The sequence below is a fragment of the Lepisma saccharinum genome, chromosome 21 (genome assembly GCF_977018435.1).
Source record: "Lepisma saccharinum chromosome 21, izLepSacc3.1, whole genome shotgun sequence".
In the NCBI taxonomy this organism is placed as follows: domain Eukaryota; kingdom Metazoa; phylum Arthropoda; class Insecta; order Zygentoma; family Lepismatidae; genus Lepisma; species Lepisma saccharinum.
In genome coordinates, this window is record NC_139249.1 from 41,145,421 (window position 1) to 41,168,437 (window position 23,017).

Genomic DNA, 23,017 nt, shown 5'->3' on the forward strand with positions numbered 1-23,017 from the left:
ATCAACGATGCATAGGAGTAGTGATAGAGATATTTCCACTGTTAAACATAGCTTGAGAGAAAATAGAAACATGAACGGCCCAAGATGAATAACGACGAGGAAGACAAAAAGCAAGCAAGGAAGGAACATAGAAGCAGTTCGGTCACCTCTTGAAAGGGTTTAAAACTGAAGGTAACGCCTGTCTCATTGCAGAGTGGTTAGCGCTTCGAAGACAGAGGCCGTAGGTTCGAATCTTTCATAAAACATGGACGTTTCATCAATTCATGATTAGGGACCTTGACTTTTTGGAAAAGCGATAACACCGAAAAATATTAATTGTTGCACAAAATAGTTGCTGTATGTACAGTGACATGTTCTAAACACATTTTTTATAAATTCCTAATAGCAAAATAACGCTAATTTGGCATAAAATGTGAATTGTAGCCCTTTTTGCGAATATCAACATATTACTCAAAAAGCTAAAAATACCGCGAAAATTCAACATTCCTGTGTTTAAGTCTTATGTGCGTTTTATACTCCCAAGAAACTATGGTGCATTTTATACATGGATAAATTTCGAAAGCTAGGCGAAACCATGTTTATGGGGATGTTTTCCACGATGTCTCACCTTTTGTGCGAACGTTGTGAATCACCGAGCAAAGTGGCTGGGTTCTGGCACAAGATTGAGTGCTCGGTATTTGTCGCGTGAGAAACTTTTTACTTCACCGACCACAATGGCGCTGTTCTGACGGAGATCGAGTGCTCACTTAGGGTCACGCAAGATTTGTAACATCAGTATTTGTCGCGAGAAAAATAATGGAAAATATCTTCCTCAAAAATCGTTTCCAAAGTACGAAACTGTTACGAACAGCGAAGGCCATGTGACCTACAAATTAATATGCGTCTTTAAAAGCACTTTTAGGTAATAATTGGCAGAGAAGTGTCCTAAAATAGAATGTGATCTTTGGGATATATAGCACGGAAAAGTAAGAAAATAACACGAATTAGGAAAAATGCAACACCGAGAAAATAGGTCCTTACCTATTATCTTCACAATACTTTGTGAACAGAATCATTTTGGAACTCATGTGAAGCCCCGCATCGAAATTATGAGTTCTGACCTTATGCTATACGAGATCTCTGGTTCACATAAAAAAAAGGTTTTTGTAAATCTTATGTGAAAGACGTATAAATACAAGTGAAGGAACGAAGTGTCACGTTTCTCGCTGGATGTTACATAAGTAATATACACCAGGTTCTTCAGTAGAACCGAGGTTCTTTGGACAGTCTTTTCTGTCAAAAATATATTTGTTTGATGTCAAAAGTAGTTCATATTCGATTAATTTTGGAAAGAAATAAGCATTAATAACGTTTGCTTTATTTGTCATTTTAATGCCGAGTACAGCTTGATTGTTGAAATCGCGAATTCTGAGGAAAATAACACGAAAAGCGATAAAAACAACACCGATTAATTCCCTTAATTATAGGCGAAAAATCAAGGTCCTTATTCATGATCCCTCCTATTCGTCGTGATTAAGCTAGAGGAGTTCAAAACAACGAAAAGTAATCGAAATAAAATTATAAAAATTGGTAGCATGCAGGGCCTAGGAAAGTGACAGGAAATTACCAGTTGCCCCATTTTTTTTGCCCTCGTACTATGGCTTCTTAATGCTAAGCCTGGTAAAAAAGTAAACAGCCCTTGCCCCCAAGTTTTGGCTCCGAATCGCAGCTACTTGTAAAATACCAAACAAGAAGAACTATGGGTAAGAGGACAACGGGTGTAAGAAATGATATGCTAAAAATAAAATTAAAGGATAAGTACTAGTGAACAAATTTACCAATGAAATATAGTTAAGGGGATACGAAGACCTACGTGAAAAAACTTAGAACTCTATAACGGTTTACTAGTGCGTCTTTATTAACAAAATTGGTCGTCTCTGTGATAAAGTGGCACGGGTGATGCGCTACCAAAAATCAGGACTCCTGGGCTCGAACCTTACTGAAAGCATGGATATGCCGTTATGTTTGTCCTGATAACATATTTCATCACTCATCGTTTCGATTAGTATAGAGAGATTGACATGTAACTTAAAATGACCACAAGGTAGGATTATGAACAAAGCCTGAGTGAAGCCTGAATGAACGAGGTAAAGCGAATGGAGACAATAAAAAAGAAATAGATGTTCGTGATCCAGTGACTCATGTTCACTTTCAGTATCCAATGGCTTTTGAATTCGTATGTCATTTGTCTACTCTGTGTGTGAATCCTGAATAAGGCATGCATGTTGAGTTTATGTCCCTATCTATTTCATAAATTAACTCTGCATCATCATCCTCGTGATTATCTTAGATAAGTAAAAGGCGAATGTAAAAATGAAATTACGTTGTTTGTTCTATGTCAAAGCTATTATTTCACCAATATTTCTGTCTATAACTCTATGAATGATAAGATGCAATATCCTTATTAGGAAGTAGCCTTCAACTTACCTAACTGTGTAATCTGGCCCTAAATGTGTGTGCTTGTGTTTTTTCTAAATGTTGTTGAGAAGAAGAGAGAGAGTAGATCCAACATAAACACGTAGTGAGATACATCAAAGATGGGCAAGACATCTCGTGAGAATGGTGGAGAACAGATTACCATGCTTCGTATTAAACAGAAACTCTGGGGAACAAGGCCCAAAGGAAGACCTAGGGGAGATGTATCGGTGAAGTTGAAGATGATATGAAAAGCATCAATGTACGTAATTGGGAGAATGTAGCACAAGACGGAATGTGGTGGAGGAGGATTGTTTGGGATGCCAAAGCCTACCAACTGCTGTACTGCAAGAGAAGAAGATGAAGATGGTGAGAAGAAGATTTGAACACATGGACCTTAGTAGCGGCTTAAATGGATTTAGAAGCTTTGTAAATCTATTTTTATGTAAGGAAGCCTTTAGAATGTTAACAGCAACTGATGTGAAAACTTGTCACATGGAAAATTGATAGAGGCATCATTATATTGTACAACAGAAGTAATAGGAGTCTGTTTTATGCTGAAATGGACAAGGAATTAAGAAGAGTCTTACGAAGTGCTTTGCATGAAGTGCGTTGTATGGAGATTGGGAAGGACTAGAAGCCTTCGAGATGTGGCTTTGGCTGAGAATGGAAAGAGTTAAGTGGATCGAAAAGGTGTGAAATGAACAAGAAGTGGTAGAAGGAGAAGGAAGTGGACAGGACGTACTGTCGTGTGAGAGAGGGATGGAATACTGAAGACGGAAAATGGCAATGTGGAAAGGAACAGAAAGAGTAAGGGAGTGGGTGGCTTAATGGGAAGAAAGGGTAGGGTTGCCAGACGTCCTCTTTTTCCAGGACATGTCCTATATTTTAGACTTTCGTTCCGCGTCTCGGAGGAATTTGGAAAAAAATCAGAAATGTCCTACATTTTGAGAGTCACATAATTTGAATTATGGAAATACGTGCTTCAGTTGAACATTTATGTTTGAAGAGAAATCATGAATGTTACAAGTCTGCAGATTGCACTCCCAAACTCAATAGTGAAATGATTCAGACATTGCAAAAAATAGTGTGGTTAGAACAAGGACTGAAGATATAAATGAACCAAGTTTTGGGGTCACATAATGTTCAATGCCCAAACGGTATTTCTATACTCATGGATCCTACAAGATTTCCCATTCATATTCAATATTTTGATTTTATTGAACTGAAAACCACTTCAAATGAAACTTCTGGAACGATTTAAAGTCAAGAACATTATGTTTTACATTTCGCATTTCAACTTATGTTAATTGCTGAATATTTGTTTGCCATTCCAGGCCATAATGCAAATGCTGAGAGAGAGTATTTTCAATAATGAACTGACGAGAGAAATAAATTTCTCAAAATTTGTAAAAGGTTAATTTCAAAGAGATTGACTATTCAGAGTTGTATATGTATATTTTGACTAAACGTGAAATTTTGAGAAGAAGTGTCTCCTCTTAGAAGAGCGACTGGAAACAAGTGTAGTAAGGACTTTATAGTTTAGTACTGATAACTATTTTGGAAAATTTTGTATTTAAGAAATAATTAAAATATAATATTTCAAAACTGAAAATGTGTCAATTTTGCATTAGTTGCTAACATGTTCTAGAAATGTATTATTTAGTGCGAATGATTTGTGTCCTACATTTTGGGACAGCATGCCCTATTTTCCTAGCCCTAAGAAAGGGTTCAAAACGTGAACAGAAGCTGTTCTTACGAGCACATTTCCATATTCTGGTAAGTACAAGAAACTAATATAGATGTAAGTGTGGTGAGATTGCTCTTTGTTATTAATGCTAGTTGTGTGATATTAGTAGCTACGAGGTCTGTAGTTAGTTGAGATCTTCTGAGATAATAATATACAGTGCTAAATGAGGTTTTGATCTAAAATATGAATATTTGTATTTTGAGCAAATTTTTATTGAGTTTATGTTTGTGATTTGGAGAAGATTTTGATATGTAAACTGTGATAGGAAAAGTATAAATAGTTTTTATCAATATTGCCTGATGTTCAAAAGAACGCACGTGAATGCCACTGGGTGTCCCAAAAAATGTGATCACTCATTACCAGCTGAAAACCCATATTTTTCGGACCTTTTCAGGTTTAATCAATTTTATTTGAATTTAATAGGAAATTTAACGTAAAGTGCTACAGGAAGTTTGAAAGTGCAGTAGAAGTGCAAATGCAGTTTAGGAGAGAATTGGAAGCAGATAAAACTGTTCAGAATTTCGACAAGAAACGTTCCGGAAGACCGCAAGCATCACAAAGCTAGAAAGGTTGTTGGTAACGTATCGCCAGAGTACAAGAAAATGTGTGCGGCAAACGGGTCATGAGATAGGAATTTCAAAATCAAGCGTTCATTGCTTTTTGAAGCACTGTTATTGGAAGAGTTACATTCCAAGAAAAATCAATGCGCTCAGTACAGATGATGCTAAGAATGCAGTTTTGTGAGTGGTGCTTGGCAAGATGTGTCAAACAGATGCATTGGATCATTGGATGAAGAAGTTCAGATGAATACCCTCAGAGTTCACCAGACCTCACGCCACTAAACGTGTTGTTTGGGGATATATATAAAGAATAAAGTTTATGGTACAAAATCGGAAAGAGTCGACGAACTGAAGGCAGCAATGAACGAGAATGCGCCTAAGTACCGAAAAGAGTGATTCTTGATGTTCGAGATTCCAATACTTCGTAGTGTTCCACCAGGGCTTGGACCAGAACGGTCATCAGTTTGAAAACTGGCTTTGACAATGAAAAATCATTCATGTCTGTAGATTATTTTAAATTTTGAAAATGAACTTTACCTTAATAAACACTGACGTTGTGAACATTCAAGGTGAGTATACATTTTATTGAGACACCCTGTATACGTGGCAGATAGAACGTTCCAGTGATTAAGTGAATTCCTGTACTATCGTGTAATGTTCTGTGTGTCACTAACCGTGATGATGGAGTAGTTGGCCTAAAGTGCTGAAGTTAGAGGTCCTAGGTTCGAATTCTGAATAAGGCATGAATGAGTTTGTCCCTTCTGTTTCGTCATTCATTTTCACTGTCGCGATTAGCCTGATGAAGTAAGAAGGGGATGTTGAATAACCAAAATGCAATGTAGCCAAAAATGCTGCCTACTTTAGCTGGCTGTTCTGCTTGTGGAACATGAGTCACTGGAAGAATACTGGAAAATATCTGGAAAAAATGAAAAGGAGATCGAACTGCTTCCAGGCAACAGAGGACCAAGCGGTGTGGAGTGTAGAGGAGCGAGTCGTGCGAGTTTCCATGCAACCACTACATCCCCTGCAACCCTTCCCCTACACGACTAAGGAGGGAAAAGGGACGGCCTCCCCCGCCTCTCACGAACACCGACAGAGGCGAGTAGTCACCCACGCCTCCTGTACGCCATCGCACCACCCCGATACCGTGACCAAGAGCCCCAAGGAGCCCATTCAGACGGGGCTCGACAAAGGGTGGAAGTATGGAGTTTTCACCAACGACTGCTTTTTCAGCAACCCGCTGGTGCCTACGTTCCTTCCGGCCTGTGTTACATCCCCCACGGACCATTCACCCCTCCGCAGTGCTAGTTCCCCCCTTCTGAAACCCTCCCCCCTTCCCCCACCTGAGAGTCAACCCTTTAAAAAATGGACTCCAGTGTTTCATTTGGTCCCGAAACTGGCCTTTTATCGAGGGAAGGATTTCTTAGGCAACGAACGTTTTTTTTTTGTTTTTTTGTGGAACCTGAAACAAATAATGGGATATATTTTAGTCCTGTTTGTGAGATTGAAAAACAATGTAAATTAGTTATTTCCTTTATTTTGCTAATAGTAATCATTCGAAGAGGCATGGCTCGTGGCTTGGGTGTCCATACAGTACAGAACACACATTGATTGCGTTGTCCGTCTTCCTGTTGAGAAGTATTGACACTACAGTCGTGACTGACACGTACGCATGCTACTGGACTTCAGGTGTAAACAGTTAACAAGTAGTATTTATGATAAACATGTCTTACCTTGTATCCTCTGATAATTCGCCACTGGAAAAAAAGTACTCGTATAAAGTCCAAGAGGGGGATCGAAGATAGGCTATGAAAGCCTTTGCCACTTGCTTGCTAGGCGAGAGGAACGTTGTAACTAAAACTGCAAGGGGACTAGCCCCGTAAAGAAGAACACACGGACATATATTTAAAACACTACCTTTGACTGAACAGGCAGGGGAAGGAAAGACAAGGAATGTTCGTTACCTGGAGTTCTATGGCGATCTCTTCTCCGCTGGTCCTTGGATCGACGTGGTCCTACTCTGAAAGAAAACGGACGAGGGAGCAACTCCGGGCTCCAAACTCTGTACTTTCGCCTACCGATATTCTAACGATAACTTTAACTTCCCGCTCGTTCGTTCGCTCCTTTTTCTGAACTTATGATGCCTGTGGAGCTCTCTCGCGTAAACTGAAAACAACTAGAAACGGACTTCTTTTGTAACTACTTCATCTGACGAAAAACGGAAGACAACTAAGACTGATATTTTCTCACGCGACCTATTTAAGTGAAATTCGAACTATCGGCCGTTACGACGGTTGCTTCGATCGCGTCCTCTCGCAACGGCAATCCTGAGGAAGAACGCTGATTCCTTATTTCATTTTCTAATGCAATGTCAGCGGAGTTTCTCCAACTCCGCTGAAGGACGCTATCGCGATGAGCTTTTAAGAAGCTCTTTTTCAATGCTTCAGCGGGACCCTTTTTATAACGTGATTAGCTTATTTATTTATGATACCCGGGTCCTAGGTTCGATTCACGTCTGCGGCGTGATACGGCACACCGCTCTGGGGCAAAAAATTAGGTTCACGTAGGGAAGTTAATTTTTTGAAAACTTGCTGCTTAAATAAATAAATAAAAATAATAATAAAAAAAAATGGGCGCGACTATTCATCCTGGAGGGAAGTTAATTTCGTGTGTATACCTGCTGCCTAAATAAAAAAAAAAAGTCGCGGCTACCCATCCTGTCCAGTCAAGGATAGAAGAAAGTATATTTGAATAAAAACCAGAGAACATACAAAAAGGCAAGAATGGGTATACAACCAAAAAATAAACACAACATAATATCATGCAGAACCTAATTCTAAACTGCTGGGTTACATAGTGAACCGATTTGCGGTTCGCGAGACTGACGGCGTGCGTCTTATGACTCTCGGGTGGCGCTGACAGAGCAATCTCTCGTGTCAGCGCTGACGACGAACTTATTTATCACATGTCACTCGGCACGCGCTGAAGCACTTGACACCGGAGCACACGAAAGCACTGTAACACGAAGATAAAATGTATCCTTGATTCCTGGGCAAGGGTAATTCCATTGCGCATCGTTCGGAAAACACGGAGATTGTTTATACCCCTTTTACGGGGGGATATCTATATCACCTATAAAAAAAACTAAAAAAAGAAAACTTGGTATCAATACCCAAGAAAAAAAATCATGCAATAAGATACAAAAGTAGAGACCTGAAGGGTTCACAAGCAATGATATTGTTAAATATCTTACACAAGGAAGGTGAAATTGAAATATTTAATATATGTACATGGGATGATTTGCTTCCCAAAAAATCAATGTCTTTTGATTTGATACACAGAATTTTAAAAGTATTAACATTAGTGGCAGAAATTTACGTTCAAATTGTTCAAGTCTTTCTGCCGGTCTGAAAAAAAACTGTTTCCCGATGGTACACTGTAAGTTTGTGTTTTTGACATATAGTCAGAGGGAAACAGAAAAAAAGACACTTAGTTAGCGTTCTTTATGCACGGCTGAAGGATACTCCATTAGCAATCGCGATGGCGAGCGTTCATTGGTAATGGAGATCGGCGAACTGTTCTTGCAGATTCGGCGACGGGAGTCGAACACATGAGCACACGACGACGCGATACACACACACACGACACACGCACAGCTGAGATCCTGGAAACTGGAACGAAGGTTATCCTATAAGTCCGGATAACGTCACCGAAAGGCTATTCCTGGAAGAAAGTTCTGGCTCGCGTACAGTGGGAGTCCAGGAGGAACAGACACGCGAAAACGGCACTGGTAGAGCGTCCATTGTATGTTGGGCAAGCCTGGATCAGGTGTCGAACCCAAGAACATGTATGAAGAATCTTGGCAATCTGGAAAAGTGTGGGGGGGGTAACACTGTTGACTGCAAAAGTAGGTGCTGTCCGCTGGGGTCGAAGTGGAGCACTGGACGACGCACTTGGAGGAGAGATGTGGTGGGGAGATGGGCACTGGGTCCAAATGGTGAACACTCGACGGGGAGGGGGGGGGTCCTGGAGTGGACAGACGGACAGCGGCGGCAACGTGAATCCTGAAGTGTGACGTTAGCACATTGGTGAACTGATGCGGGGACACTGGGTGTTGCTGGTCACGAAATTATGGACTCAGGGGGGGGGGGTTCCGATGGCGCTGGGTCCTCCTTGGCTCGGGAACCTGAAGAGTAGGGGTGGGGCCGCTGGTGATATCTGGTTATCTCTTTTGTAGTAGTCCTGGATAGTCTTCTGGCCGTGACGTAAGGGGAGGTCACAGCGTCCTGGAGCACTCTGGAAGTCTGGAATCCCATCCTTCATGGGCCGCCGGATCCGCCCGTGAAAGTCCATGAATAAAGCCGGGCCTCAGTGGGTTGCGAGGTGGCACGAACATAGGTTAGCGTGTAGGAGAGAGAAGTTAGTAAAAACAAAAGAGGTGATAACTGTTCAGTAATGGGGGGGGGGTCTATAAACTTTATAAATATACAACGGGGTTTAAAACCTAAAACCTGTAAGGGAAACTCAAAACATGTATCGCGACTTGCACGTAGATGGTTACCACGGAATTTAGTCGGAAGAAACCGGTTGGTTCCGGGTTCGATAACAGTAATACAGGAAATATCCTGTTAACGCTGCATTCCAAAAAATTAAAATAAAAACTGTAACTGGGAAGTTGGAAACTAAAACGTCATGGAGTGGAATATCGCGATTGAGGGAATTATTCAACTGCTGTAGCGCCAGCGTCATGTCAGTCCAGTCCGGAAAAACGAGGCCCGTAAAGTTAACAGACTCGTCCGTAAACATTTTAACAGGTCGGGGTTATATGTACGCGTCGGCCATAGGGCGAGTGTGCATAATTTCATCGTCAAAAATGAGTTGGTCAAATTGACTGTAATTCAAGAAAACAGTGCGACCGGGAAGTACTTTAATAGTGCGACGTGTATGGATTTTACCGTTAAGAAGCTGGGAGGAAATGCATTTACCAATACCGGCAACAAGTATGCCGTGGCGTGACCGGGTTTTACAGACTTCGGGGCCAGAGTGAGACTTGATCTCCATGGCACATCCTTCGGTGGAATTGATATCCACTAAATTTTGCAAACACGTGACGTGGGGGTCTATAGATAGTTCCGTATGGTGGCACCCGTAAAGGAAGTTAGTAAATTTACATGCACTGGCGATAATTTCCACAAAACGGGGCGCGCCATTCTGCATCACCCTGTATGTCAATTCCGGGATTCGAACACGGGACCAGTGACCCTGCTGATAGGATCCCAAATTAATTGCACGGTACACCGGAGAAATCGCGTCCAAGGGGAGCAAGGGGGTCTCTAGTAGGAGATGAAAGGAATTCGTATCGACTTCATATGTGATCAAGTAGACATTGGTCAGGGCGTAAAACAACCCAACATCAGTGGTGTACAGTGTGGTTTTAAATTGGGGGTGCCCTTAAATAAAAATGCGAAGCCAAGTCGGGGTAAGAATATGGTATGATAGTTTATTTAAAGACAATTCCATAATTAAGAAGTCGAGGCGCTCGAACAGCTGAGAAGCCTGCATCATTGCCAAAATATGCTTTTCCTCTGTATATCGACTATATCCAATTCGAAGCCCCATCTTGCTTAATCGTCACACGTGGGAGCGTCCCGCGAGTACCTTGGCTCGAGTCCCACAGCGCCGCCCGAGGATGGCTTTTTCCGGGTTTCTGAACCCGTTTATGCTTGACGGCGTGCAGTTTAATGGCACGACCGGCGAGGACGTTCGCCGCTTCTTTGACCGTGTCGAGAGTCTCGCCACCCTTAACGATTGGAATACGCCGACGAAACTCAAAATGGTTCCGGCGCTGTTTGCGGGTCCGGCGCTTCGTTTATTCGAAGCCTGGAAAACAGCGCAGGCCGGTAGGGTGTTTACCTACGATCAGCTGAAAACACAGCTGATTACGGAATTTACAGGCTCCGTAGACAAGTTGCAATTGGAGGATCAAATTAAAGCTCGCCTCCACAAGGACGGAAAAGCCGTCACGGACTACATCCGTGACAAACACCTAATGTTGTACCGACTCGATCCCGAGATGTCTCCCGCCACCCAAATTAAACACCTCACCTTAGGCCTTCAGCCAGAGTTTATCCGGGAGACATATAAAAAGAAATATGCTTCCGTCCCGGATTTTGTACAGGATCTAAAGGCTTTCGAGAAATTGCAATTTCTTATTCGGAAGCGCAAAATCCAAGATTTATTGTCGGAAGCGAACACCGACTCCCTCCTCGCCCAGCTGCGAGCGCCGCCTTACAGCGCGCACGTGAGACCGGAAGCGCCGGTGCTCTCTCCCGAGGTTGCACGCTCACGAGAATCCCCGGAACGTGACCTCCGGGTGAAGGCCCTCCAAGCGCAACTCGACGCGCTCCAGCACAAACAGATGGCCACATCGAACCCGCAACCTGTCACTAAGGAAACGGGCCTTGAAGAGCAGCTGAAGAGTCTGACTCTTCGGTTGGATGAGCTATCCAGTCCGTCTCACGGCCAGCAGTCGCCGGGCGACGGAAGACGGAATGACTTCTACCACCCCCGCAATAATTATCGCGGTCAGACAAACAGAAGATTCTATAATAATAATAATAGATCATTTTCTGGTCGCGGCCAAGGCCAATACCGTCCCCGGTCTAATAACTTCAATAGGTTTGACCGAAATGACCAACGCCAACAGTGGCGGCGTGGTAACTCGCGGTCCGCATCTCCCAGTTTTCAATCATCTGCGTCGCGACGCGGACGGGTGGAGCAAGGGGAACGCCGCGAAGGAGTCCGCTGTAACCGGTGTTCGTACCCCTATCACACTTCGGATGTATGACAGGCCACCGATAGTGATTTAAACGGCCAGTAGCTACTTGGAGACGAGACGTCCAGGTAGCCCCCAAGATTAAATGTCTCTCCGTCAAGACTTTTCCCCACTCGGAGTTAATTTACGTCAGTGCAGAACTGGACGGGCAATCACAGAAGTTCATTCTTGATACCGGATCTATGATTTCTGTAATTGGTGCACAGGACGTTCCAGCCAGTGCGAAACGTTTCCAAATTCCTACTCTCATACAGGGTGTGTCCAACACACCCCTTGCGGTAAAGGAGATCGCGCTCTTGACGTTTTCCTTAGGTGGATATCAATTCCGACATCCCTTTCGCGTTCTTCCTCATTTTCAACAGGGTGTAATTCTGGGGAACGACTTTTTAACGTATCAGAGGGCTAATTTGGACTTCCATAGAAATCGTCTCACCGTGTATCGTTTTGGATCTCCAGTAAAATCTTATCTTCGGGCTACTACCCACAGAGCTTTTGACGTGTCTCTCAAACTGGCGCACATGATCCAGGCTAATCTTATTCCCGAATTTGTCGCGGCGAGGAAGATAATAGTAAAACCTCGCTCTCACCTTTGTATTCCCGTGCGTTTGGTGAATGGTATTGCCGATTCCGACACGTTATTGGAACCTGACGTGCCGTTTCAACAGAAATCTGGTTTATTAATACCCCGGGCTATTTTAAATGCACAGACCAACCTTCTCTGGATTAGCAATCCATTGGCACACAAGATTACCATTCCCAAAGGTCAGCGTCTTGGTTCGGCTGACGCGTGGGAAAACCCGGTCGCTCCGGCCAACCCGACCGGGGACAGTGCGCATGACACCGCCGGAATATTTCCCACCCCGGCTCAGGTGCATGTCACAACTGAAACTGAAGATGCAACTTACGCATCTCCGGTTGACAAGCAGTTCGACATAAATCCGGACCTTACGCCCATACAAAAGCAACAATTATTGCAGCTCTTGAATAACTATTCCCACGTTTTTTCTTGGTCCGAAACTGACGTTGGTCGAGCTACAAATTACGTACACCGCATTCGCCTAAAAGACGATGTTGTTTTCCGGTCAAGGCCGTACCCGGTGCCCATTCATTTGAGAAAAGAAATGAATGAGAAAATCGACTCTCTGTTACGGCAAGGGGTCATCCGGGAATCTACGTCCCCTTACAACTCGCCTGTGTTTCTCGTGCGCAAAAATAACGGGAAATACTGCATGGTGCAGGATCTTCGTGCACTGAACTCTAACACCATCTTTGATGCGATTGGTATGAACGATCTCAATGAGACTCTATATCAAATGGGCGGCAAATGATTCTATTGTAATCTTGATTTGCACCAGTCGTATTTTCAGTTACCCCTGTCGGAAGACAGCAAGCCGTATACGGCATTCACAGTGCCAGGAAAAGGCCATTTTGAACTTAATTTTGCTGCAATGGGCGCCAGCACCAGTCCTGCCGGATTAACAAGGTCGATTCACCTGGCTTGTGCTCAAATGGATCCTTCCACGTTCGCCTCCTACATGGATGATCTGTACTGTTTTGCCGACGAGTTCTCGGGCTTATTGAACACCCTCGAACAACTGTTCAAGTGTTTAGAGGCGGCCGGTTTGAAACTTACCCCTTCTAAATGTTCCTTCGGTTATAGCCAGATCATCGCCCTCGGGAACCGAGTTGGCCGTTTCGGTTATTCTATCTCGGATAAGATTATCGACTCTATTACGCATTATATCCAGCCCAAAACTGTGCGTCAGGTGCGCCGCTTTTTGGGTCTTACTTCCTACGTCCGGCGGTATATTAAAAACTACTCGGACATTGCCGCACCGCTTCAGGCTTTGGTAGGAAAGAATAAGCGTTTTCAATGGGAAAAGGAACAACAAGACGCCTTTGAAGCATTAAAAAAGGCTCTTATTACGGCCCCCGTTCTCTTGCCGTATAAGCCTGACAAAGAAGTTCGGGTTTATACTGATGCATCGACTACCGCGATTTCCGGGATATTGATGCAACAAAACTCCGTATTGCTCACGAAAATTGAAAGATCACGAGACTAGGCTCTGGATCATTGAACTTGAACTGTTGGCCATTCTTTATACGTTAAAGAGCTTCAGGTTCTATCTTTTAGGACGCCACTTCTTTTTGTTCACCGATAACAAAAGTATAACGTATCTGCGCACCGCTAAATCTCTCTCCCCTAAACTCTTACTTTGGTCCTTATCGATAGATGAATATTTTTTTACGGTTTCCCATTGCCGCGGTACTCAAAATCCGGCGGACCCCTTGTCCCGGGATACTGGTATAGAACCGACCGACGACGCGCCAGAACTGGAAGAGACCAAGGTTTTATTCATGCAGGATAAAACCATTGATATTGCCTCTCATCAGCGCGCGGATGAAACCCTCGGCAGTATCATTCGCATTTTGGAGGATCCACAGGGGGAGGGCAGCCAAGCCCCCGCCCCCCTCCAACGGTAGGAATGTTACCATTCCATCGAAAATGGGTTGCTCTATCGACTCCATCGAATGGCCTCGGGTGCACAGAAGCTTCTGTGCATACCGACCGCCCTCCGTGACACGGTGATTGAATCTCTCCATTCTTTGGCCGACCGGAGGCGGCCACATGGGTTTTTCCAAAACTTACAATCGAGCCCTCAAAGAAATTTATTTTCCCTTTATGAAGAACTTCATACAGCGGAAAATCAGGGAATGCGCAGTGTGCCAAGCGAATAAGAAGCCGCCCGGTTATCCGGCCGGCGAGTTATTAACTTATCCGCCGCAAAAACCATTCCAATCCATCGCGATGGACTTCAGTGGCCCTTATCCCGCTTCAGGACCGCTCAGACATAAATATATACTCGCGGCGACTGACTTTTCAACCCGGTATATGGTCGCACGTTCGACTCCCGACGTGTCGGCTCAAACGGCGGCCGACTTTCTGTATGAAGAGATTATACTCCGGTTTGGGATCCCAGAGACCATCCATACCGATAAAGGAAGCGCATTTAGCTCTAAGCTTTTTCAGGAGTTGAATGAAAAGCTCGGAGTGAACCTCAAGTTCGCACCCACGGCGTGCCATAATCCGCTGGGCCTCCAGGAAAAAGGACATTTTTCCTTGCAGCAGATTCTTAAAAACTTTGTAAATAATGCTCACACGAATTGGGATATGTATCTTGGCCCCGCCCTATTTTCCTATAGCACGGCCCGCCAGCAGAACTTGCGCTTTTCTGCATTTTATCTATTGCATGGTTTCGAACCTCGCACTCCTTGGTCTGCAATGTTGCACAGGAGCGTCTGTGCAAGCGTGGAGAATGAAACGAGACTTAAAATCCTAGACAAAGCGCGTGCCGCGGCCGCGGAACACCTCCAAGCGCGCTATCAAGCCGTTAAGCCAGCTTATGACCGACGACATTCTCAAATCTCGTTTAATAATGGCGATGAAGTCCTTATTTTTGATGCCACCCAGCGCATCGGAACGTCTAGAAAATTTTCTGGACGTTTCACTGGGTCTGGTACTGTACTAGAACGCGTTAACCCCAATTCGTATCGTGTCCAATATCCAAATAAGCGGGACGTTACTGTCATAAAGGAGATTGGCGTACAGCGTCTGAAACTGTATCATTCCCCCACGCCTGAGTCCGAAATTCAGGATTAGAAACCACCAGGACGAAAAGGACGTTGTTCCCCCCCCCCCCCCGGCCTACGTAGCTTACGAACCGGTCATCTCTTTTTCTTTGGTTACGATCAGCGGTCAATGAGCAGCGCCGTCCAGACAGGCAATTTTTTGGGGGGGTTCATTTTAACTTAAAATATATATGGCTAATCAATAACTATTTACCTATTATGCGAAAATGTTGTGCAAAGTATTAGTTAGAGCCAACCACCACAGTGGCGCTTAGCGACACTGTGAGTCACCCACACCAAATTCCAGAAGGCTCAGAAGAAGCAAAGTTTGTTAAAAATAACACTAAGAGTGTTTATATGTAGCGCACAGTGTAGTAGTCTCAACGATATAAGTTAACAATTCAGATAAAAGGCGCTTATTTTTTTTCCCCTACGCGTCCCCTATGCCCAGCTGACGAGCTCGAACCTGAAGGGACACTTTCTGTTTAAAACAGGAAGGATGAACGAATTAAGCCACCAATGGCTTTTGTATTGATTTATTACTATGTCGTGTGCTTAGCACACGTTCAATGAATAGCGAAAATTCAATTCTCCGTATTTTGTGTGTGGATGGACTAAAACTGGTTTTCAAAATACGTTCACATTTTTACGCATATTATTTTTTTTATTACAGGTGGAAGAAATTCATTCCCACCCCTTTTGTTCCTTTCCCCTTTCCTTAACCGGCACGGGAAACAAAAATCTTGGGTACATGGTAATTTTCATTGCTTGCGCGGACATACTTGATTTCACGCCCCTCAAGTTGTATTCTTGCTGAGCTTCGATTCAAGATACATTGAATTATATGATATATCAATGACTACGTTTTAATTTTTTGTAAAGAGATTGCGCCACGACAGAGACTACGAATCTATTAATAAATAAATAATAGTGACTCCGGCAAGGTCTGCCTTCACTAAGTAAGCGACGGAGATATTTTTGTTCCGTTCAAGTAAGAGGAACTGGGGCTTAAGCGCCCGACTTATCAGAATGGCGTTATTTTTCTTCGTATTATTCTTAAGTATGTTTTTCCCGCAAGTGCAAGCCTTAACTTTTAAAGAATTCATTCGTCAAGCCTTTACATACCCCTATTTGTTTGGTACGTTTGTTATCATTGCTCTCTTGGCCATTTGTTTGTTTTTAGTGCTTAGTTGCCTGTGTCACCGTTGCTCTGGCCGACGACCCGTTCAAGTTCAATCGCAGAACGTGGATGACATCAGCATGACCGATCTCGGAGGCGAATGTTTATAGCTTTCATAGTTTACACGTATATGAAAATGCAGGTTTTACCGCTTCAACGGCGACACTCCACGAACACACGTCCCCGCATGGGCAAAATCCCTCAGTCTTGGAAATTATAAGTCCGCCCCAAATCTTACGTCAGTACGATGACGTAAGGCCCCCAGTCATGGTTCCGCCCTTGCCGCAACCTGTAAGCGAACTCTCTTCCGTCAGTTTACTTGTGGAGCCCGCAGTCTGTAGTTCGCACCAGGCTCCACCCGCCTCCGTCGAGGTGTCTTACACACAGGCGCGTGACCTGTCCGCTGATCGGCCGTTACCCCGTCCCCGAAGTAGAGATGGGCCGACTGACACGTACGCATGCTACTGGACTTCAGGTGTAAACAGTTAACAAGTAGTATTTATGATAAACATGTCTTACCTTGTATCCTCTGATAATTCGCCACTGGAAAAAAGTACTTGCACCAATATATTCAATATGCGTTCTTGCTTATTGCATCCTTAGTTTAAAACCTTAACTTTCACAACTCAATTGTTCAAGGTCATTTTTGTGAAAATCCTCACTCATACACAAACTATGTTTGGAACATTTCTCGTGCTGACTGGAACGAGAAGTAGTTTTCATGCAGAAAGAAGATCCTGGAGACTAGATGGCGAGCGCAAATATAATTTGAATCTTTTTCAACACTGGCGTATGCAGATGGGGGCTGAATGGGCTACAGCCTCTCCGAAATTTTGAGGAAACAAAAATTTGGGAAAACCCAGAATATTAAATGCAACCTCCCTTGAAATGACCCCTGATTGTCATTTTTGAGAGTGAAAAGTTCTAAATAAATATTCGATATATTTCATTGTTTATGCCCCCTCCATCTTTACAATTCCAGCGAACCTCGAAAAGACAATGGCTACGCAAGTGTTTCCCAACATATGTACATTGCACCGACTCATATACAGCATGTTCCACATGAAACCGATACGCATCGAATGAAACGTTCAGTACAGGTTTTATATGAGACAGGCCTTTGCAATAGGGTGGATAGAAATTTTTTTTTTTAAAGAAATCTAATAGTGAGGAAAAGTTGCCTTTTGATGTAAAAACGACCAAAATAAAATTTGATGGTAATCGGAGCATGTCTTGAGGTGCCACAAGTACGATAAAGTTTCATAAATTTGATTTTTTGTGCTCTATTTCAACCTTTTTCTCTAGTTTCTTATTTGCGCTTTAAAAGCCCAAATCAAAAAGTTCGTACCTTTTATGCCTTTTTATTAATAGAACAAACGTTTCTGGGAGTTATAAATTTATGGTGAGGATAAAGATAATAGTTATTAAAATATTAATTGGGTGATGTAGTTATTTCTCATTCATCTCTCAGATGGTTATCACTCGCTTGGCCTAAATGTGATAAATGCAAGAGGTTACTTTTAAAGGAATGGCGATAGAAATTAACTTAGATTAGATATGGGTTTTATACTCTCCATGACTGAACCGATATGGATTGGTTTAGAAAAGGATATTACTTGCCTTACAAATAGATGAAGATTGTTCCTACACTTGTCCTCTCAAATGTCACTTATCTGACCTCAATGTCAGACATCGATCCAATCACACACCATCGTCCAATAATCGTTCTCCACTTTGCTTCTCTCTCACAATCCGCAGACCTTACTCTCTCTCGTATTCTCGCCCACTGATCACACCTCCTGACAATTCCAACACTCATGCCACATACGCCTTCCAAGTCAATCACCCGACCTTTGCCTGATTACTTATTCAGCATTCCTTTCTCTGATACCTGCTATGCTAAGACTTTATACTTCTTACCCAATACCTTGGGTACGATACGCTTCATTTAGTAGTCACCACTATATTTTACAGCATTTCATTAATAGTTGTATGAACGTTGGGTCAAAGGGAAATTACAACCCCCATCACCCCCTCCCCCTCTGGTCACTCCTCTGAAAATAATAATCTAATGTGGCCTCCCAGTGGGTAACACTAACGTCGTCGCGTTGTAATTAAGGGGCACGGGTTTGATATCGGCTGGAGGCACCTAGTGGTTCGGATTCTACTTTAAACTGTAGATCCAGTCTCGATTAGCCTATCTGTGCATAAAGTGGACTTAAAAACAAAAATATAAACTAATCGAACAATAGTCTGATTTAACAAAGTGTGAAATGGTTGACGGTTAATATTTTAGTTAAGGCCGTCCTGGACCATTTTCCCGTGTTATGATATTCCATACTCTGAAAGAAAAATGGGTTCAGAATTCCTTTTGAAGCATTTAAACGGATATTTCTTTGGTTTAAGCTCTGCTATCTAGTTATCTGTGAGTGATAGAAAATAGTTGAGGGCTAAAAGTGGTAAACGTTGTAAGTGCCAAAAGCGAATGTGTTGGGAAATCGTATCGTTCCGCACATCAGCCCGTAAGAACGTGAACACTAGTGACCTCTTTACACGGCCTTTGAACTACTTAGAGGGCTACCAGCCACATTTCACGTTTACCACATTATAAAGCATGGCACATTTCACAGTTTAACGTGGAAAACGGTGTTTGTATTATTTTGGCACTTACAGCGTTTACCAATTTCAGTCTTCAGTTCACGGTGTTACGATATTATGGCACATGGACAACAGCAAACCACACTAAGATGCACTTGAATGCTCTTGACGGAATTCTAAGTAGATGTAATTTTTAAGAATTTAGTACATACATCATAGCGATTTTTGAAAGGAGAAGAATTTTCGAAAAATACTTAGCAAATGCTAATGCATTAAGTCAAGCCCTGCTTTAAAAAAATGGTCTAAAATATTAAGTTAGGTATTTTGTATTATAGCGGTATTATAATGTTACGTTTCGGACAAAAACGTTCATAAAATATCGAAGAAAATTATGTCATTGAAAAAATAAATATTTCTGTTGATGTTCTTAACATGGCTTTAGAAATGGTATATTTTACAAAGACATTGAACACATTCGTACTGAGCAAGCTACAAAATGAATAATAAATTTTATTTTTAATTGTATGGTGAGACTGCAACACTGATCAGCTGAAAACAGTGCTGACCACTAATAACTCATGAAATTAATGCATGAGTGATTTTGAAGGGAAACTGAGTCCTGCCCATAGGCGTAATTTTGTCCGTCCGCTTGGGGGGGGGGGGGGCTAGCTGGGGCTAACTTTATTTATGCACACAAAAGACTTAAAAAAGACTGATTTCGCCAATGAACTGTAGTGATCGCCATTTAATAAAACAATTACGCACGATTGAATCGCTTCTACAGGATCGCGACACATTCACGCAACATTTAGACTTAAATCTTTAAATTTCCCCACGCAATACAAATCCACAGAAACTACGTAAATTCACTTCTTTGAACTAACGCCTTTTCCTTAACAAAACAGCTATAATGACTGCTTCTCTTTTTCATGTTCTAAAAAAACACAATTGTGGGAGCTCATTGTTGAAAGGCTACATTTATGTAAACAATATTTTCTTTGAAAACTTGTCCGGAACATAAGGTCCCCGTAAAAAGGCATATGTACTTCAACTTTCATTGTATTATACATCTGGACATATTTTGAAATTCTTTCCTTATGTGTGACTGCCACAACACAAGAGTAACACAAGAAAGTTTCATGAGAATTTTCTAATTTTTGTGTGCAGTTTCTCTTTCCTTAATTCTTTTAAGCCTATGTCACATGCGTTTGGGGGCTTAGCCCCCCTAGCCCCTACCTAACTACGCCTATGGTCCTGCCTGTTGTTTAATAGCATGCTGTTAATAAATAGCGACAGAGAGAACATGGAATAAGTGGTACTCACCAGCCCTGTGTGAGTTTTCTGCTCCCAGGAGGCAGCACTTGGTGTCTAACTGTCGCTGTCGTCCCTGTGTCACTCTGTTGCCTCTGAAAAGGACAAAGTAAGACGCAGATGAATCAAGTGCTGTAATGTTATGTATTCTCAGTTGAACCTAAATGCAACCAGAAGTTATCAATGGCCCATCTGGTTCGCAACAGTTTTTGACGCAAGGTGTGGTGCACGGTCATTCCAGTGTCAGGCTGGTAAAAAGAATGTATTCAACGAAGTAGAAAATAAGCTGTGTTCAATTTCAAAAGACTCAACAAATCCCTGTGTGCTGCTTTCATCTATCTTTCTAGGGCTTAGTCTCATTGCTAGAGCACCATTTTTGCTGTCGAGGAATTTTTGCATCCTTGGTTATGCAAGCGAGCATTCTTCTTGGTGAGTGTCGCTTCATCAATTTCATCACATCATAACTCATCTTTGCGATTAGCCAAAAGTGGCAGAAAAGCGAAGTAAAATAAACCCAATCAATCAATTAAAGCATGTGTAAATCTTGAAAGCTTACCTTCTACTAACAGGCACTACTCTTGGCAGGTGCTATATTTTCGATGCCTTTCCCCATGTTGTTGGCTTCTATGACGTCACAGCCTGGCTAGGAAGTTGAACTTGGCTCCATCATCCAGCAAACACGGCTTGTTGAAGGTGTCATAGCCTGAGAAATAAAATGTAAGTTTGTGTAGAAATTAAATCATTTTATTTCTTTGCAATAATAATAGCCGTCTAAAATGTATAAAATTTGTAATTTTAGTTTCCTGACACCTGCAGGAGAGATCTAAATGTAATTTAAAAATTTTCGAAAGTAAGAATTGAAGATGACCTCCGTGGCGGAGTGGTTAGCACAGAGCGCTATCCTCTCAGTTATGAAAATTTTCTTAAAACATCCCCCAGTTGGGATAATCTGCATAGGCATCCTCACCTACTGCATTGTCTCCATGTTCCTCATACAAGCATCTTTCCCTTCCCCTAACAAGAATAACCTCAGCTAGTAATTTTCACTTCGAGCACCGGAGAGAGCAAAAACAAACATATACTATTTATATCAAGCTCTATTTACCTTTTGTTCTTTCAATCTCATTTAACAACTCAGATTCAATTAGTGTTTAAATTAGATAATATCTATGGAAACGTTTAGCACACAAGTATTTTTCTCTTCTAAGAATTGTATTCAGGTAACACTAGGAAACAAATATCAACTATTTTCTGTATCCTGGGTAAAATAACGTGTTCTTTGCTAATTTCGGTGCGAGAAATTCAGAGAATGTCTCAAAATTTGTGTACCAGGTCACATTTCCGAGATATACAGGGTGTACCAAAAGTCACAGAACAGAGATATTGGATGTCCTTAACTTTTGTACAAAAAACGATAGAGACATGAACCTTGTATTAGTTATTAACTTTATCTATGTGGATATTCTATAAATATTAAACACGAAAATAATTATCTGCATGAACGTTCAGTATGGAATAAATGCTTGTAAGGTGTAACAAAATATTGTACGAAGGATAGAAAAACATGAATAAAAGACAGATAGGGTCATTCCACGTCAATTCATCCAGGCCATGTCACCCACCATCACCGATTTTGATGAAATTCGGTATGCTTATAGAACTTTTGATGGTGATTACAAAAATGACAACTTTTTTAAAATTGGTCAACGGGATCAGAAGTTACGCGCTTATTAAGATCTCCGTTTACGCCGCATGCTGCTCCACCTTGAATGACACGCATTAGGTTATAAACGATCGTATCTTCCCTCGGGATTGCCGTAGAAACTTAGAATTAGTTTCATTTTCTTTAGAATAGTATAAGCTTTCATTTAAATAACGTTTCAGATTAATGCATCAATAAACATGTATTTTATATATAGTGTTATGTATTTTTTTAGAAAAATAAATGACTAACTTCAAGAGTCAATTTCATGCAATGTCCCCCCTTCAATTTCCCCCCAATTTTATATGTAGGTAGCTCAGAGTGTGTACTAATGGCTGATGGAAAAATTGGGATGGGCGGTTCAGACACAGGGTGATAAAAAAATCATATGCATAAAATGACATTAAAAGTAAATCTTATTAAAAATGCTTGTGTATTTAGCACAAAGCCTGAAGTACAATATGTTTCAAGCTACAATATTCAAAATTTATGTTCACTATGTGTGAATGTAAGCATAGACGTAACCTGGCGGGGGCAAAGGTAAGCTCTTGCCCTCTCCCAAATTTATAGATTAATTAAAATTTACAAGTTAAATATATCTTGTGATCCTCCTGGCACTTGATAAACAAACGCATAAAGAGTAATAATTGTGCTTTTTAAAATGTATTTATCAAATAATCCTGGCCACTATTTTTATGCGATGGAAAACTTTGTGATTATCTCAACCCAAAAATAGTTTCCAAGTGAAACCCATTAAGATAGTACCTAAAAATTGTACGCTATGCATTGCCAAATCATGTACTATAAATTGTGCGGTTCACATTTTACATGGATATTTTGACCATTTCAAACACACTAAAGTATTTGACTTATCACTAAGTACATATGTCCTTCCATTTGTGTTGTTAATGTTCCACTGGACACAGCATACTTTTTGGCCAGTAGTAGGAAGTTGATGGACCAAGTGGATGCAAGAATTTAATAGCTGCATCTCCAT

General features: G+C 41.9%; 1 protein-coding gene across 1 annotated transcript; it reads left to right on the top strand.

Moving 5' to 3' along the window:
* The first annotated feature begins 13,047 nt into the window (after positions 1-13,047).
* Positions 13,048-13,662, top strand: LOC146004144 (uncharacterized). The gene has a single exon (XM_083142808.1). The coding sequence runs from the start codon at positions 13,048-13,050 to the stop codon at positions 13,660-13,662; it is 615 nt and encodes a 204-aa protein (XP_082998934.1).
* The last annotated feature ends 9,355 nt before the right edge of the window (positions 13,663-23,017 follow it).